General features: G+C 41.9%; 2 protein-coding genes across 4 annotated transcripts in view; one reads left to right on the forward strand and one right to left on the reverse strand.

Moving 5' to 3' along the window:
- Positions 1-2,704: 2,704 nt before the first annotated feature.
- The window catches only part of LOC309480421 (uncharacterized protein), a gene marked incomplete at its 3' end in the record, with an annotated part of 53,179 nt that continues 38,478 nt past the window's right edge, over positions 2,705-17,405 (forward strand). The window contains exon 1 of the mRNA XM_082144866.1: positions 2,705-2,987. Coding sequence (XP_082000992.1) covers positions 2,930-2,987 — 58 coding nt within the window. The 5' untranslated portion in view covers positions 2,705-2,929. The remainder of the gene's footprint in view (positions 2,988-17,405) is intronic.
- Positions 3,811-17,405, reverse strand: part of LOC309492350 (uncharacterized protein) — an 86,657-nt gene continuing 73,062 nt past the window's right edge. For 2 of the 3 annotated variants that reach the window (XM_082161283.1, XM_082161284.1), the window contains one exon: positions 3,811-5,871. Coding sequence is in view for 1 of the 3 variants with exons in the window: in XM_082161282.1 (XP_082017408.1) it covers positions 5,866-5,871 (6 nt within the window). In the remaining 2 variants the exon portion in view is untranslated. The remainder of the gene's footprint in view (positions 5,872-17,405) is intronic. The other variant, XM_082161282.1, reaches the window with a different exon arrangement.

A 17,405-nucleotide genomic window follows, 5' to 3' on the forward strand; every position in this document is an offset into this window, starting at 1 on the left:
CTCATTCTACTCTTAGTATCTTGGGGCTGACTGAGACCTGGATTCGTCCAGAAGACTCAGCAACCCCTGCTGCTCTCTCTAGCAATTTCTCCTTCTCCCACTCCCCTCGCCAGTCTGGGAGAGGTGGGGGTACAGGGCTTCTCGTTTCTAACAATTGCAAATACTCTACGCTCTCTTCTCTATGCAACAACAACTCATTTGAATATCATGCTATTACACTTACAACTCCCATTAAAATCCATATTGTAGTCATTTATCGCCCCCCAGGTCAGCTGGGTAACTTTGTAGATGAGCTGGATGTGCTGCTGTCCACTTTCCCTGAGGACGGCACCCCACTACTAGTCTTCGGTGACTTCAACATTCATCTCGAAAAGCCACATGCAACAGACTTCACCTCTCTCCTAGCCTCTTTCGATCACAAACGACTCATCACCACAGGTACTCACAAATCAGGCAACCAACTGGACCTGGTTTACACACGCAACTGCACCACAGAAAACATCCTGGTGACACCTCTCCACGTTTCAGATCATTTCCTCATTACTTTCAGTCTACAACTCTCTACCCCTGCACCACCACCCCCACCACCAGTCACTTTCAGACGAAACCTGCGCTCACTTTCCCCCTCCCATCTTTCCTCTGCCGTATCATCCTCTCTTCCCCCACCCTCACAATTCTCATCTCTGGATGTGAATACCGCAACGGACACCTTATGCTCCACTCTAATCTCTTCTCTAGACATTATCTGCCCTCTCTCCTCCAGGCCAGCACGCGCTACTCCCTCTAACCCCTGGTTATCTGAGGTTCTTCGGGAACACCGGACCGAACTCAGGGCAGCGGAGAGGAAATGGCACAAATCAAAAGACGCATCTGACCTGAGTATGTATCAATCTCTCCTCTCCTCCTTTTCTGTTGATGTTCATGCTGCAAAATCTTCATACTTCCACAACAAGATCAACAGCTCCTCCAACACACGATTACTCTTCAAGACATTCAACTCTCTCCTCTGTCCACCTCCACCACCACCCGCCTCCTCCTTAACTGCTGACGATTTTGCGCACTTCTTCACCAACAAAAAAACAGCTATCAGCAGTCAGTTCTCAGCTCCACACACACAGGAACCCAGACCGACCCCTTCCACAGCCAATACCCCTCTGTCCTCCTTTTCTTCGCTAACCGAGGAAGAAGTATCTACACTTCTCCTCTCCAGTCACCCTACCACCTGCCCGCTTGACCCCATCCCCTCACACCTTCTACAAGCCATCTCTCCCACACTTCTACCATCACTCACACACATCATCAACTCATCCCTCCACACTGGCACCTTCCCTACAGCATTCAAGCAGGCTCGGGTTACTCCACTACTCAAAAAACCCACGCTAAACACATCATTTGTAGAGAATTACAGACCTATCTCTCTCCTACCATTCATTGCGAAGACACTTGAAAGAGCTGTCTTCAACCAACTAACATCCTTCTTGTCTCTAAACAACCGGCTGGATGTCAACCAATCTGGCTTCAAGAAAGGACATTCAACTGAGACTGCATTACTGTCAGTCACAGAAGCCCTACGGATCGCAAAAGCTGCTTCCAAATCTTGGCTTCTTATAAAAAAGGGTTCCTGTGACTCAATTTACCCCAGTTTAGGGGTATGTTGATCCGAGTCAGAGGGTAAGTTTCATCATCTCGTTTTAAACTGACCATCTAACTGAATCTGAATCAAACCCATGTAAAATATTAAAGATAATAAAAAAAAAAACTTTTACTTTTTACAAATAGTCATATTTCTTTTCTTAAAGCTAACTGAACACAGTAAAAAAAATTAAAAAATGCCACTAAAACTAAACATTTTAGTCAAAAGGTTCTTGCCATGGTAGTTTTTCTATAATGTCGAAGATGTCAGGCTATTAGGGACTACAGGTGGAAAGATAAATATGATTAAGCATCTTCTGGTTCTTGTCAGATAAGGATTTGGTGTACTTTAACATTGATCCTATCAAATAAACAAAAAATAATAAAAATACAGATAAACAAAACCAATAAATATTAAATATGAAGTTTGACACTAGAAATGTTAAATATTACTGGTGCTCTTTATTTTTAAGTTATATTATATGATCATTGTCCGTTTCTGTACATATAAAACTCCAACTTGTTAAAGATTAAATAGCTTTATTGCAACAATAATTAGATTAATATGGAATATTATTCTGCTGTAGGGTAGTTATTTACCTGAGTGTCATGTACTGCCATACTGTTTGTATTACTGAAGTCATATTGTGAGAAATAACAGTATTGTCTTTCAGTAGGGCCGTTTTATAGGCTTTTATCATGTATCCTAACTCAAATAATGTGTTTCTAACAGCAAACACTCAGAATAAAGTGAGATGATCTGCTGATGATCCTGAATGGCTTGTTGAATGAGTGTTGATAGTCTGAGGCTCATCAATATTAACAGATCTGCTGAAAACACTCTTTATTTCATGACAATAGTTCCTGTTTTCACCTCATTTATTATGCTGATGTCTTCAGATCTCCTGTAAATTGACACTTAAAGCTCATTTCATTGGTGTCAGCAGACTGAGGGGATTTGTTGCCTACTACATGTACATTTATTTCTGTTTTTGACTTTAACTGTTTTCTTAACATTTATTTATATTAGGACGAATTTACATTGTTATTAATCTTTTCTATATTTCTGCATTGATTAATTCATTGTAATCACATCATCAGTGAAGCTCCTCCCACTGCAGTCACATCATCAGTGAAGCTCCTCCCACTGCAGCACATCATCAGTGAAGCTCCTCCCACAGTAATTCAGCAATAAATGCTGTAAATTCCCATCAGCTACAAGTGAAGACGAGCATCAGAGCATCAGGAAGAGCTGAAATCTGCAAAGACTGAGTTTATTAAAGAGGACAGTGAGAACATGAGTGATCCAGAACCCTGCAGAATGAAACACACTGAAGATCCTGAAGAACAAAGAGGTTGGTGTTTATTCTTCATTCATTCATGATGCTGAAGAACATTCATGTTAGAAACATTCAAGCACTTCATCACATTTAGATAAGCAGGTCAACTATGAAATGGTTACAGGTTTTCAACAAATGGTCAGTGGAGGGAGGTTTGAGAAATGTTTATATTGATTGTCAACATCAGGTCAAATTTGCTCCCTTATTTTATATCTGGTTCAGCTTTTTTTGCAACCATGTTACCAAAATGGTGGACATTTTTCAATATAGTTGACAACATTGTGGGGGGTTTTTTGTTACTCTGAGACACTGCCATAAATCTGAAAAAGAGAAAACGCTTTCAATTAATGTTTTGATGATTGTTTATTTGTTTATATAATAAAACCTGTTTTTATCAAAATCCCATAACTTTTGTTACCGACAAACAATGAAAGAAATAAAAACATACTCATGTGAATAAAATGAGTAAAGAGTTTAATCAATCATTACATAGCAAATACAAACATTTAGTAAAAGTGAATGAGACAGATCTCTCTCTATCTCTCTCTTTACTGACTTATAAGAGTCAAAGCATCTCAAGAGAAGAGAAGTGTCCAGTTTCAAAGATACATGCAAGTATATCTTGTGTTTTCATGGAAGAGTAGAAGTGGCAGAGAAACTAGATGTTCTGATGAAAAATTTTTTTTTTTTATATCATATTCATGTCTCTATTAAAAGCATTATGGCCTTCTTCAACTCCTGAACTTTGCCTTGAAATTTTTTTTACAGTGTGAATTTTCTGAACTTTCAGTTCATCTTCTGTAGTAAAGGCCTTCTGCACTGAAACACACACCGCCGTGTCTTTTCTGCTGTAATATTAACCCTCTGGGGACCAAGCTGTTTTTGGGGCCCTTGAGATGTTCTGACATGCTCTGACATTTGTGCTTTTTTCAGTTATTTATAAACATGTTAATGGCAAAGGTGTAAATTCACTCTATATAGCACAAACAGGCCTACCATAATATGCGAGCAACATGTATGTAGATGTTTGTATTTTTAAGAGAATAATGTTTATGCGTGGTTATTTAAAAAAATAAAAATGAAAGTTGCTGAAATAAGACCACAAAACTCATACAAAATATGTGCCCACAAGACTTTTGACTAATGGATGTTGTCCCTTTCAGTTCTAGCTTCAAAATTATGTGAAAATAGTCTTGCTTTATCGTTCACAAAAAAAAAATACATTGATTTAAATGGTGTAAAACAGGTTTTGCTTGGAAAGCCAATATGCGAGGGGGAGGAGTAGTTTACACCTTAGATTACCCAGTCCCACCCACTCTGCATAATGACTCTGCATAATTAGCCATTCATTCAGGTGTGACACTGACTGAGCCACAATACAAGGACAAAATATATATTTTGAAGAAGACTTATATTGACCATTTAAGATTTTGCTTACATCTATCTTGTAAATATGTTTTGCTATTTTATTAAAAAGGTTACAATTACAACAATAATTACAATTTCAGCAATATTTCTGCAAAAAAGTACTCTTTCTTTGTAAAAAAAAAAAAAAAATGATTATAGGCCTACATTTTATCATATGTATTCATTAGTTTGAATATAGCCAACATTGGAACATCTTAGTCTATGACTTTATTTTTGACAAAATAGTATTTTATATTTATGAGCAGAAAAGCTTATTTGATGTGACAGTATATTCTACAGTAAAAACTGTACCCAAATCTAGTCAACAAAATGTTGTCTTTCATACTTCGCCTGACTGTAACGCAGTAACTGTAACTGTAAAAGCAGTTTATTCTTTCACACACAGACGCGCGATTCATATTTAGGCTAAACACTCTTTACAAATATGTACCCTTCATTCATCTCACAGAAAACGCGATTCATATTATAGAAACGCGATTCATCTTTTTGTTTACATAAGCCTACAACGTTATTCCATAACGTTATTCCACATTAACACTTGAGAAAGGATAACTTAGCCTACCTCACTCCTCAGCGGGATCTGCTCCTCATATCAGCACGGAAAATTTTCTCCATAAGGTAGGCTATATTATGCCTCTTTGTTTACAGCTGATGTGGGGGCGTTTCACAGACTGAAATGGTTCTCAGAATTTGCGTTTGAATAGCACGCGCTCTCCGGGGCGTGGTCAAATTACTTTTGAATGGCTCGTAATGAGCTCGACTGGAGTCGCTCTCTTTTTATACAGATTACAGAAGCTGATAATATTTGTTTTTTATATAAATTACTTCTTTTAAAAGCTGCGATCTCAAGCTTTATGCCCGTGGGTCTGTTTGCCTGTTTGACTGAATTTTCGCGGAGTTATAGATAATTTTCGAACGCGTTTCAAATGGGAGTTTACTGACAGAGAGAAGGCAGAAATAGCATCATGTTAGTTTTTCTTTATTTGTCAAAAAGCAAAACACTTTATTTGTATTGTGAGTATACAGAAAAAAAATAGAAACTGAACAGGATCGATTGATGTATTACACGAAAATGAAAGATCAAAATTAACAGAGCATTTTGTGTTTATTTTTCATTGCTAAAAAAAAAAACGAGCAAAACGCGTGGGCGCGTTTTTGGTCCCCAGAGGGTTAAGGATGAATCTTCTCCTTTGTGTGAATCTTCAGGTGTTTCTTCAGGACTGAAGCCCAATGAAACAGTTTACCGCACTGATCACAGTTAACTGATCTTTCTTCAGAATGAGATGATGTGATTTCAGAGAGAAAGCCTGAGCCGCTTCTTCCCAGTGTGAACTCTCATGTGAATCTTCAGACTTGATTTACATGTGAAGCGTTTTTTACACTCAGAGCAGGAGACAGATTTATTGCCTTCTTTTTTCCTTTTTTGCCTTATTGCCTTGCCTCCTTTCTTTCTTGTTCACGTCCATCAGGTCTAAAAGAAACATTAAATCATGTGAGATTTCAAATGAGAGACAAACGTGAAATGAAAAGTGAAGCTCAAAGTCAAGATCACTGAGAATAATAGTCATTTTAATCCCATCAAATCTGGTCAATAACTGCTGAGCACGATTATGATCTATTTTAATGTCATGAAGATGATTTGTGTTATAAATCACTTGTTTGGTCATGAAACTCTAGATGACGCAGGCTTGACATATGGTCTGTGAGAAATCACAGTTCCCTTTCGTGATCACTCCGAGCTACGTCGGATGACGACGAATGGGGTTTTCGCTTAGAAAGCCTCTCACCTTCGAGTATACAAAACGAGCCAATGGCAAGAAAATGGCATGGGTCTGCAGAATTTGCATAGCTCAAGTCCGCCCCATGTCGTGGGTATATAAGGAAGTACGTTGGCAAAATGCAGATATGTTTTTTAATTAGTCGAGCCACGAACGCCATGCTAAGTGAGCTGGTCGATAGGAATTACGTTTGTGAAATCTAACGTAGCATTGCGTTCGTGGCTCGACTAATCGAGACTGTTTTCCAAGATGACGCCTGCCTGTATACGCGTAATGTACTGTCTTTATAAAGCATCTTCTTATTAAACTGTCTGTACACTTACAAAGTTCTCAATGCTTCGGTTTGCATGTAGGGACCCTCATTATGCTACCATGTTAGTGTGAGGCTATTTTGAGCCTTGTTAGTGGTATTAACTAGTGATTTACTTTTACTTATTCTCTGCCCCATATACTAGCGTTATAAGCTAATCTGTTTTTAGAGATAAAACTCTTTATATTCGATTATCATGAAAACGCATCCCAGGGAACGATCGACTCGGTAACCATGTGTTAATTACCCCTAGGTTCATTTTTCACTGGAATAGTCCTTTAAAACGCTGCTCCTGTCTGCCGCGCGAGACGCAGAGCGAGAAAGAGAGAGAAAGGTGCGCGCACGTGCTGGTAGAGAGAAAATGAATTATCACAGAAATTTTCAAATAAAATTATTTTCTGTTGAAAACCAGATTTTTTCCACAAAAACCTCTTTTGGTCCCAAAAATAAGTCTGGAAAATGGGGGGTCGTCTTATATTCAGGGTCGTCTTATAGTCGGGTATATACGGTATATTAGATTATAAACCATTTAATCACATTTGTCGGAAAACTATGGTAATACAAACAGTAATCGATTACAACTATTCCCTGAACAGAATGGAAGCTTATGTGAAAACTTTGTTTTTTTTTAACAAACCACCATACCTCTGGCAGAATGAGCTTTTAGCCCCTCTGGAAGAGTCCCATGCTATTATAACCGAATATTATAGCTTCCACTACCGAGTGAAATAGGTTTACCCTTATGAGAATCAGCCCAAGACACAACTGATTGATTACTCTTCCTTTGTATTTTCATTCAAAAATAGTGACACAGTGACGCCACTCATCCTCAGATGATGAAAAAGGTGGCGGATGGTAAGCCAATATATCCACCTGTTTATAGGCGAGAGCAGACTTAATTTAGCTTACTTTAGGCACAAACACTGGATTGGTTTTGAATACAGGAGTTATGAATCAACAAATCATGAAGTTCACGTTGAAAGAGTGAATAATAAAGCAGCCTTTAGCGAAAGGAGCTTTATATCAATACTACCTATAGGCTCAAAAGGGGCTGAGGACCACAGACAGATCCTGGGAATCGAGTCAGTGGCTTATAAACCTTGCTCAGATGCCGCGCACCTCTCATAAACCTGCAGACAAGAGGGTGTTTCTTGCCCCACATAGCATTCAGAAATCGCAGCAAAATATGCCTTTAGAAAAGAAATGGATCTGCCGTTATCCAAAAGCTCCTGCAGGAAGAGCATGACACTAGGTCAGGAGCCTATAGGTCCTCGTGTGAAGACCGACTCGGGTAAAGACCAGCGACTCTACCTGCGCAACTCCACCGAGCAAGGACACCAGAAAGGCACTTACGTATCTCCTCTTCCCTTTTTCTTCCCTCTACTTATCTTATTGTTCACCTTAATCAACATGTGCTTTCAATACATTCCTGTTATCTCTCGGCAACGTCCTTTCATCACGCGCAATAGACAGCGCAATATTGCCAATATGCGTCCCATCCTCACATACTCCTCTCTCTCTTTCCGTGGGTCTATGGAATTGTCAGTCAGCAGTCAATAAAGCTGACTTCATTCCAGCCTTTGCATCTCATTCTACTCTTAGTATCTTGGGGCTGACTGAGACCTGGATTCGTCCAGAAGACTCAGCAACCCCTGCTGCTCTCTCTAGCAATTTCTCCTTCTCCCACTCCCCTCGCCAGTCTGGGAGAGGTGGGGGTACAGGGCTTCTCGTTTCTAACAATTGCAAATACTCTACGCTCTCTTCTCTATGCAACAACAACTCATTTGAATATCATGCTATTACACTTACAACTCCCATTAAAATCCATATTGTAGTCATTTATCGCCCCCCAGGTCAGCTGGGTAACTTTGTAGATGAGCTGGATGTGCTGCTGTCCACTTTCCCTGAGGACGGCACCCCACTACTAGTCTTCGGTGACTTCAACATTCATCTCGAAAAGCCACATGCAACAGACTTCACCTCTCTCCTAGCCTCTTTCGATCACAAACGACTCATCACCACAGGTACTCACAAATCAGGCAACCAACTGGACCTGGTTTACACACGCAACTGCACCACAGAAAACATCCTGGTGACACCTCTCCACGTTTCAGATCATTTCCTCATTACTTTCAGTCTACAACTCTCTACCCCTGCACCACCACCCCCACCACCAGTCACTTTCAGACGAAACCTGCGCTCACTTTCCCCCTCCCATCTTTCCTCTGCCGTATCATCCTCTCTTCCCCCACCCTCACAATTCTCATCTCTGGATGTGAATACCGCAACGGACACCTTATGCTCCACTCTAATCTCTTCTCTAGACATTATCTGCCCTCTCTCCTCCAGGCCAGCACGCGCTACTCCCTCTAACCCCTGGTTATCTGAGGTTCTTCGGGAACACCGGACCGAACTCAGGGCAGCGGAGAGGAAATGGCACAAATCAAAAGACGCATCTGACCTGAGTATGTATCAATCTCTCCTCTCCTCCTTTTCTGTTGATGTTCATGCTGCAAAATCTTCATACTTCCACAACAAGATCAACAGCTCCTCCAACACACGATTACTCTTCAAGACATTCAACTCTCTCCTCTGTCCACCTCCACCACCACCCGCCTCCTCCTTAACTGCTGACGATTTTGCGCACTTCTTCACCAACAAAAAAACAGCTATCAGCAGTCAGTTCTCAGCTCCACACACACAGGAACCCAGACCGACCCCTTCCACAGCCAATACCCCTCTGTCCTCCTTTTCTTCGCTAACCGAGGAAGAAGTATCTACACTTCTCCTCTCCAGTCACCCTACCACCTGCCCGCTTGACCCCATCCCCTCACACCTTCTACAAGCCATCTCTCCCACACTTCTACCATCACTCACACACATCATCAACTCATCCCTCCATACTGGCACCTTCCCTACAGCATTCAAGCAGGCTCGGGTTACTCCACTACTCAAAAAACCCACGCTAAACACATCATTTGTAGAGAATTACAGACCTATCTCTCTCCTACCATTCATTGCGAAGACACTTGAAAGAGCTGTCTTCAACCAACTAACATCCTTCTTGTCTCTAAACAACCGGCTGGATGTCAACCAATCTGGCTTCAAGAAAGGACATTCAACTGAGACTGCATTACTGTCAGTCACAGAAGCCCTACGGATCGCAAAAGCTGCTTCCAAATCTTCAGTCCTCATTCTCCTGGATCTGTCTGCTGCCTTCGACACGGTGAATCATCAGATCCTTATGTCCACCCTCTCATCACTGGGCATCACAGGAACTTCACTCCACTGGTTTGAGTCCTATCTCACAGGTAGGTCCTTCAAGGTCGAATGGAGAGGTGAGGTATCCAGAGCACATCAGCTGACCACAGGTGTTCCCCAGGGTTCAGTTCTTGGTCCCCTCCTCTTCTCCATCTACACCACATCACTGGGACACATCATACAGGCACACGGTTTTTCCTACCACTACTATGCTGATGACACGCAGCTCTTCCTCTCCTTTCAACCAGATGATCCCACAGTAGCTGCACGGGTCTCAAGCTGTCTGGCGGACATCTCCACATGGATGAAGGAACATCACCTGCAGCTCAACCTGGCAAAGACTGAGCTTCTCGTCCTCCCTGCCAATCCGTCTCTACAGCACGACTTCACCATCCAGCTAGAGTCATCATTAATCACCCCATCAAGATCGGTCAGAAATCTTGGAGTAACGTTTGATGACCAGCTGACCTTCACAGATCACATTTCAAAGACAGCTCGATCATGCAGGTTTGCACTGCACAACATCAGGAAAATCAGGCCTTTCCTAACTGAGCATGCAACACAACTTATCGTCCAGGCCCTGGTCATCTCTAGGCTTGACTACTGCAATGCTCTTCTGGCTGGACTTCCAGCATGTGCAACCAAACCCCTACAGATGATCCAGAATGCTGCAGCTCGTCTTGTCTTCAACGAGCCCAAGAGGGCCCACGTCACTCCTCTGTTCATCTCTCTGCACTGGCTACCTCTCGCTGCTCGCATCAAGTTCAAGGCACTGACGCTTGCTTACAGAACTATCACAGGCTCAGCTCCCTCCTACTTTCACTCACTCCTACGAGTCTACATCCCTACCAGACACCTACGATCGGTCAACGAGCGACGTCTTGTGGTTCCATCACAGAAAGCCACAAAATCACTTTCCAGAACATTCTCATTCACAGTTCCATGCTGGTGGAACGCTCTCCCCACCCTCATCCGGAATGCAGAATCCCTGACAACATTCAAAAGACAGCTGAAAACCAATCTCTTCCGTGAGCAGTTAACCTTATAGAGAAAAAAAAAAAAAAAAAAAAAAAAATTTCCTTTCCCCTTTGAAACATCACTTATCAGGCTCATGCTACTCTGAATAATACCTGAACTTCGTATTTTGAGCACTTCTTGCGTTGTTGTTGCTTTTGCCTCTTTATGATGACTCGCTGAATTTTTGTCCTAATTTGTAAGTCGCTTTGGACAAAGGCGTCTGCTAAATGACTAAATGTAAATGTAAATGACAGATACACAAAGGAACAGAGAAAAGGACCAATGCGTCTGTGCACACAGTTGCTCAAACATTCACTTCCATTCATAAGCAGAGCGAGTTGAAGGACGATCAGAGGAAAACGTGTACAACAGTGCATTTAGCCACCCGTGTTCCCGAGTGAAGGCAGAGAGAAGAAAAGAGCAATGAGCGATTTTGTTCAAGGCGAAGAGATCTACGGCAGCTCGGCCGAACCTCTACCACAACTGGCTCACTACCTGAGGGTGGAGAGTAGAGGTCTTCACAGGTCCACTTGGATCCGAAAACCCGAAGTCCGACCCGAGACCCGAGCAGGTTCGGGTCCAAAACTCCGACGAGTATCTCGGACACGGGTCGGGTTCGGTATTAGTGGCCTCGGGTCTCGGGTAATTTAAAATAAATATGCCTCTTCCAAATGGACCCGAGAAGACCCAAATTCTTTTAAACTATGTTGGGCATTAAACAAAATGATTTAAAACAACTTTTTTTAAGTGAGAAAGTGAATCCGTGCTTCTACGTGCAATGGGCTATAAGCACGGTTGCCTCCGCATTTATTTACTCAGTTGCTCCACATAAACCAACCCCCTCCCTTTGCCAAGAACTAGTGCGCCATCATGTGGATGGATGTTTGACTAAATGCAAGTATTTGAATTGTCGTTAAGCCAGGCCTGTCAATCAATTTTAGAAATACGCGACACTGTCAGAAAAGCATGGAGGCGATAACAGACATTGCAAAAAAGGTGAGGGAAAACGAATGTCAGAGTTGTTTTAAATTGTTGAACAAAGTTGTTCTGAAAAACGCAGGGCTGTAGGCTGTGCACAATGAAAATGTCGTTTACGTTCAGGTCCAGTCGGGTTCTAAAGAAAACGCCATCAGGTCGGGTCGGACTCGGGTCTAATTGTATCGGGTCTGTCTCGGGTCGGGTTTTTCTTTAAAAAAAACAAAATTATGCACGTCGGGTTCGGGTAAGTAGTGATTCGGGTCGGGTACAGTTTTTAGTACCCGAGAACCCGAGAGTCCATTCTCCATAGAGAGGATTTCCTCTGAATAGAAGATCCGACCCCACATTCATTATTCCCAAACATGCGTTGCCCTTAATTAGGGGTGGGAATCTCTAGGCACCTCACGATTCGATTCGATTACGATTCAGAGGGTAACGATTATCGATTATTAACGATTATTAAATTAAATTATTAAATTAAATTATTACATTTTTTTTTACTACTTGGTACTTTTAAAGCAAAGTATTTATGACGACCCATTACAAACTTACTTCCAATACTTCCTATATTAATTTTATTAATAAAACAAATGGAAGTGATTTGGCAAGTCAACTGTGGTTACATTTGCCAGCATATGTCCCAACATTGTAAAGAACCAACAGGAAAATAAATATGTGCCTGTAGGCTACTAGCAGCATACTTGTAGTAAATTAATACAAACTTCAGCATATTCTTAATAATAGACTTCTAACCAACTTCCTCTTGTTATTTCCAATGAGCAATATAATCCTTCAGACAAAAAACATTTTGCTGTAGCAAATTCACCAACAGTTTTCGTTCAAAAATCTAGAATGATGTACCAGCAGCTCTTATAATGCTTGTGGTCTTACGCATATTCCGAATAATTAGTAACATACAAAGCCGCTCTTATACACAACTAAGTAATAAAGAGTTATGACTTGAAATGTTTGCTGTATACCACAATCAAAAACAGCTTATACAAAGAAAGTGAATGAACATCTGCAGAGATAATATAATATCTTTTTGTGACTGGCATTGCACATATTGCATAGCACATATTGCATACAGATCGGTTTCCAGCATATTTATGTGAAAACTAAACAATACAGAAAGCAGCTCTCATACAAAAAATACTAAATAGGTAACAATGAAATTGCCAATTTTCCATACGTTAGCTTTTAACGACGAGGGTGCCGTTCGAATTTGGCGCTAAGCCATCATGCGTCTGTTATGTGCGCGTCTCCATAGATATCATATATAAACGCTTATGATATCTATGCGCGTCTCTCGGTACGTTCACACGGGGCGTCAGCGTCAACGCTTCCCATTGACTTTGAATGGGTGACGTCAAGCGTTGCCGAAAAGAATTGTGGATCCGTCGGCGGCGCTTCACTGGCGTTGCTCGCGGCAGAAGTTGAGAATTTTTCAACTTCTGCCGCAAGCAACGCCAGTGAAGCGCCGCAGACGGAAGCGTCAGCCAATCAGGATCGCTCTATGTAAATACAGTAGCCAGGCGGCAGCCAATCACGTTCATCCTGTTCAAGAGCAGCAAACTGAGGTTGTTGTTGAGTTCCTGTCTAATTTCATTGGCTGACGCTGCTATGACCATGGCGTCAGTGCCAAACTTCAGCCACGCCTTCCGACAAGCGTTGACGCTGACGCCCCGTGTGAACGTACCGTCTGTTATGTGCACGCCACAGACTGTCCGCGCACTGCACGTGCACGTCCGCCATAGAGTTCCGCCTTTTGCGTTCCGTCAATATTACGTTATTAGAATTTTTTTTTTTTTTTTTGAAAATCGATTTTTTACATTTGTAAATCGATTCAGAATCGTCAACGTCCCGCATCGCGATGCATCTAAAAATCGATTTTTTCCCCCACCCCTACCCTTAATGAGTGGAAATGAGTCATGCCCCACACAATCAGTTATGGTGCAAGACTGTGAAGCTGAGGGGAGCGTGTGCACCCTGGCGATTTATGTATGCCACCGCCATTGTGTTGTCTGATCTGATCAAAATGTTGCTTCCTTAGGAACTGCACAGAATGTTTCAATACCAGAAACACTGTTAACAGTTCTAGGAAGTTTGTGTGTGTTCTGAAGCGAGATGGGCCATTTGCCCTCGAACCCCAACCTGTGAGCGACGCATCAGTCATCACCACCTTAAATAAACTGCCCTCCGCAGAGTTTCTGACTCGAGGAAAGAACAATCTCTCCAGTGATGGAGAGCTCACATGCAGAGTGATGGCACCAGCGCTGTGCCGCTACCCAGTGCTGAAACTCTCTCATTCGCGACAATTCCAGTGAAACAACAGAAACTGTCCAGGCCGTCAGCTCCAGAATACATAGACTAAATGGGACTCTGTTCCCTTTCTGAAAAACTGACAGACAGCCGTGAATTGACCCGATGCGCTCCTCTGCCAGAAACACTTGTTACAGGACAGTCTGAGACCCAGGTATATCATCTCGAAGTCTAAGCTCTCCAGATGAGACATGCACACTTCTGCATCTATATCTGCCTGGTGCTGTGATGGAGCACAGTCGTCACTCCTCCAAATAAGCTGACTCTCTGAGACCCTATTCTCAGCGGTGTCAGAGCTAGTTCGACACATTTGCTGAACACTTTCGGGGCTAATGAGATCCCGAAAGGAACTGTCAAAAACTCGTAGGCTGCATCCTAACAGGCAAACCTGAGGAATTTTCTGTGTGCAGGGTAAATGCTTATGTGAAAATATTTATCTTTCAGATCGACTGACATACTCCAGTCTTTGGGACGAATAAAAAGACTTAAAGGGATCCTCCACTTTTTTTGGAAATAGGCTCATTTTACAACTCCCCCAGAGTTAAACTGTTGAGTTTTATCATTTTGGAATCCATTCAGCCGATCTCCGGGTCTTGGGGGTCCCACTTTTAGCATAGCTTATCATTACGCCTACTGCACCTGTCCGGTTCAATTCATTATGCTATGTCATTAGATATGTCTAAAAGTGGGACCCCCAGACCCGGAGATCGGCTGAATGGATTCCAAAATGATAAAACTCAACTGTTTAACTCTGGGGGAGTTGTAAAATGAGCCTATTTCCAAAAAAAGTGGAGTATCCCTTTAAGCGAACGCATTTTTAATATGTACTTTCAGAGGTGCCTGTTGAGGTTCTGCAAAACCAGACTGGAACGGAGACCTCTCCCTCTCATGGGAATGACAAAATACAAGGAGTAAAAGCTGTGATCGCTGACCTTCGGCAGCACAATCCAACTTGCTCTCTTGCTCAACAAAGAGCCAATTTCTTCCTCTAAAATCTGAGATGATTCCTCTTCTGCTCTTGACTTCAACACACCACTGGAAAGTGGAGGTTGTACAGCAAATTGCAGATTATAACCCCTCATTGTTACGGATAAAACCCAGGAGTGTACTGTGCATATGCTCCCACTTGCTACAGCTCCTGCTCACTTGATACGGTGGCACTATCTAGCAGCGAAGCTGGGAACTGCAGCTCTGATCTAGACAGTTTCGTTTTTGTGCTCTCTGCCCTTCATTATAGCCTCATGGGAAGAGGGGAGGAAATTGTCTGTGGGGCACTGGGGGAATTGGTGTCAACTTCACAACTGAACAAACTTTTTCACTGTGAATAATTCCTGTGTCCAACTCCTCCTTATTTGTTTGAAAGGGGAGAAAACTGTTGCTCTTTTATCCTGAACATAAAGACAAATTAGGTTGCCTGCGGTTTCTTCCCTCCCTGAGGGTTTTCTGGCTGCCGTCAAGCTGCAGGCACTGGGAAGAAAGGTTTTCCCCTTATCTGAGGTGACTTAGGCTGTGGCTCAGTCTGCTGAGGCTTGGAATATTTGGGGCCTTTGAAGCCACACTGGAACCTGACTGGTTTTCCCCTCGGTTGAGTTGACTTAGGCTGTGAAGGCCAGTCAAGAAGAGTTTCACTGCTGCACATTTCAATAGGTCAAACTCCACCTGAGCTGGGGAGGGGGACCCATAATAATGAGAGTAACTTTCTCATAATGATATATTATATGAGATTATACATTATACTTTCTCATATAATGACTAGCACCCAGGGCCTAAATTTAACACCCGCCAAGCTCCACATACGAGTAAAAATCGAAGTTGGCGAGTATATGAAACCACGTCAGTTGCCAGTAAGAATTTTTTGAAGTGCAATGTTTTGACAACATGAACGTGAACGATGCTCTGTACAGTTGATGTGTCAGTGCTGCATCATCACGACAGATTAAGCCTTTCCAATGTAAACATTCAAGCGCTGGAACATGCCAAAGATAATTTTTTACTACACGCTGTGTGGGAAGTTGAACATCCAAAGCGTGTGACCTGAAAGCAGTCTCTCTAAGACAACTCGCAAAGTTTCATGCCTTCCTGTGGTTGAATGGAGAAATTCACTCAATTATGTCAGAACCGTCTTGGCAAGAGTCTTAAGGCCTCATTACACTTCTGCATCGAACCTACGCCGGAGCCTCTGCGCTGTAGGCAACACGTTGGTTTTCATTTATACCTCTGCGTCGTTGTCCGCATTGACGCGCAATTACACATGCAGAGGGAGCATGTGAAACCCGAGGGAGCGGTCGTAGCAGAACAATCACAGCGCTTGCGTCCGCGTAGAATTGACGCATTGTTACATTTTTGGAGAGGTGCACGTCAGGTTACGCAGAAGGGTATGCGCGCTACACACAGCCTACGACATAGCTACGGTGTGAGTTCGACGCAGAAGTATAAATAGGCCTTTATTAGGCATAGTCGGTTATGTCTAAGTGAACGCAAACACAAGGCGTGATCCACGCATGCATTCGCTCTTAAAGTGGCATTATCCTAATTATCCTGCTACTGTCTGCTTTTTGTAATGTTAATCAAACAACAAAGGGCATAAAAAAAAAAATCACTCACTGCGCTTAAACTTTAAAAAGAATATGAAAATTAAGCAGTATTTATTAGATTAGCCTACTTAATTACATTCCGGTACCTGAAAAATATAAGATCTGCCCAAAGAACACTATTTATTTAATTTGTATCTTTGTTGTATTGCATTTATTTGTGCTTTTGCTTGTAATTTGTTTTTGTTCTTATTTTAATACTGACTGTTTACTTGTCTTTTAAAATGTAGGCTATTAAATTTATATAAGTTAAGCCGGTAGTTTTAGCTATGGTATCACGTTGGAATAGAGGATTATGAATTTTCTAAAAATGTTGGTGTCATAACTACCTGTTATTGTGTCATGGCAGGTAAAACATTTTATTTTATCACAGGTGTGACAAAAAGTTAGTTTTAGGCCCTGTTTGCACCTACTTTCTAATAATAATGAAAAACTTTCCAAAAGCAGATATCAATGAAAACCACAAAATGTCCTGATGCTCATCGTGGATGTAAGGAAACTACTTTGTTGTTTCAGCACTGTAGGAGCCTGTGAAATATTTTGTTTTTAAAATGTTATACGTGTATGAATTTATATGCATTTATTTAAGTTTCTGTTTTCCTCTAATGATGTAATGAGGTGGTCTGAACCTATGAGGTCAGTGTGTTTTAGTAGTTAGGTGAGGGTGTGGCCAATTGGGGAAAGGGACAGGTGATTAGACCGTGGAGGTGATTAGATCGGTCTCTGATTTAATTTACTTGTTTTCCAA

The sequence above is a fragment of the Leuciscus leuciscus genome (genome assembly GCF_965113295.1).
Source record: "Leuciscus leuciscus genome assembly, chromosome: 1".
In the NCBI taxonomy this organism is placed as follows: domain Eukaryota; kingdom Metazoa; phylum Chordata; class Actinopteri; order Cypriniformes; family Leuciscidae; genus Leuciscus; species Leuciscus leuciscus.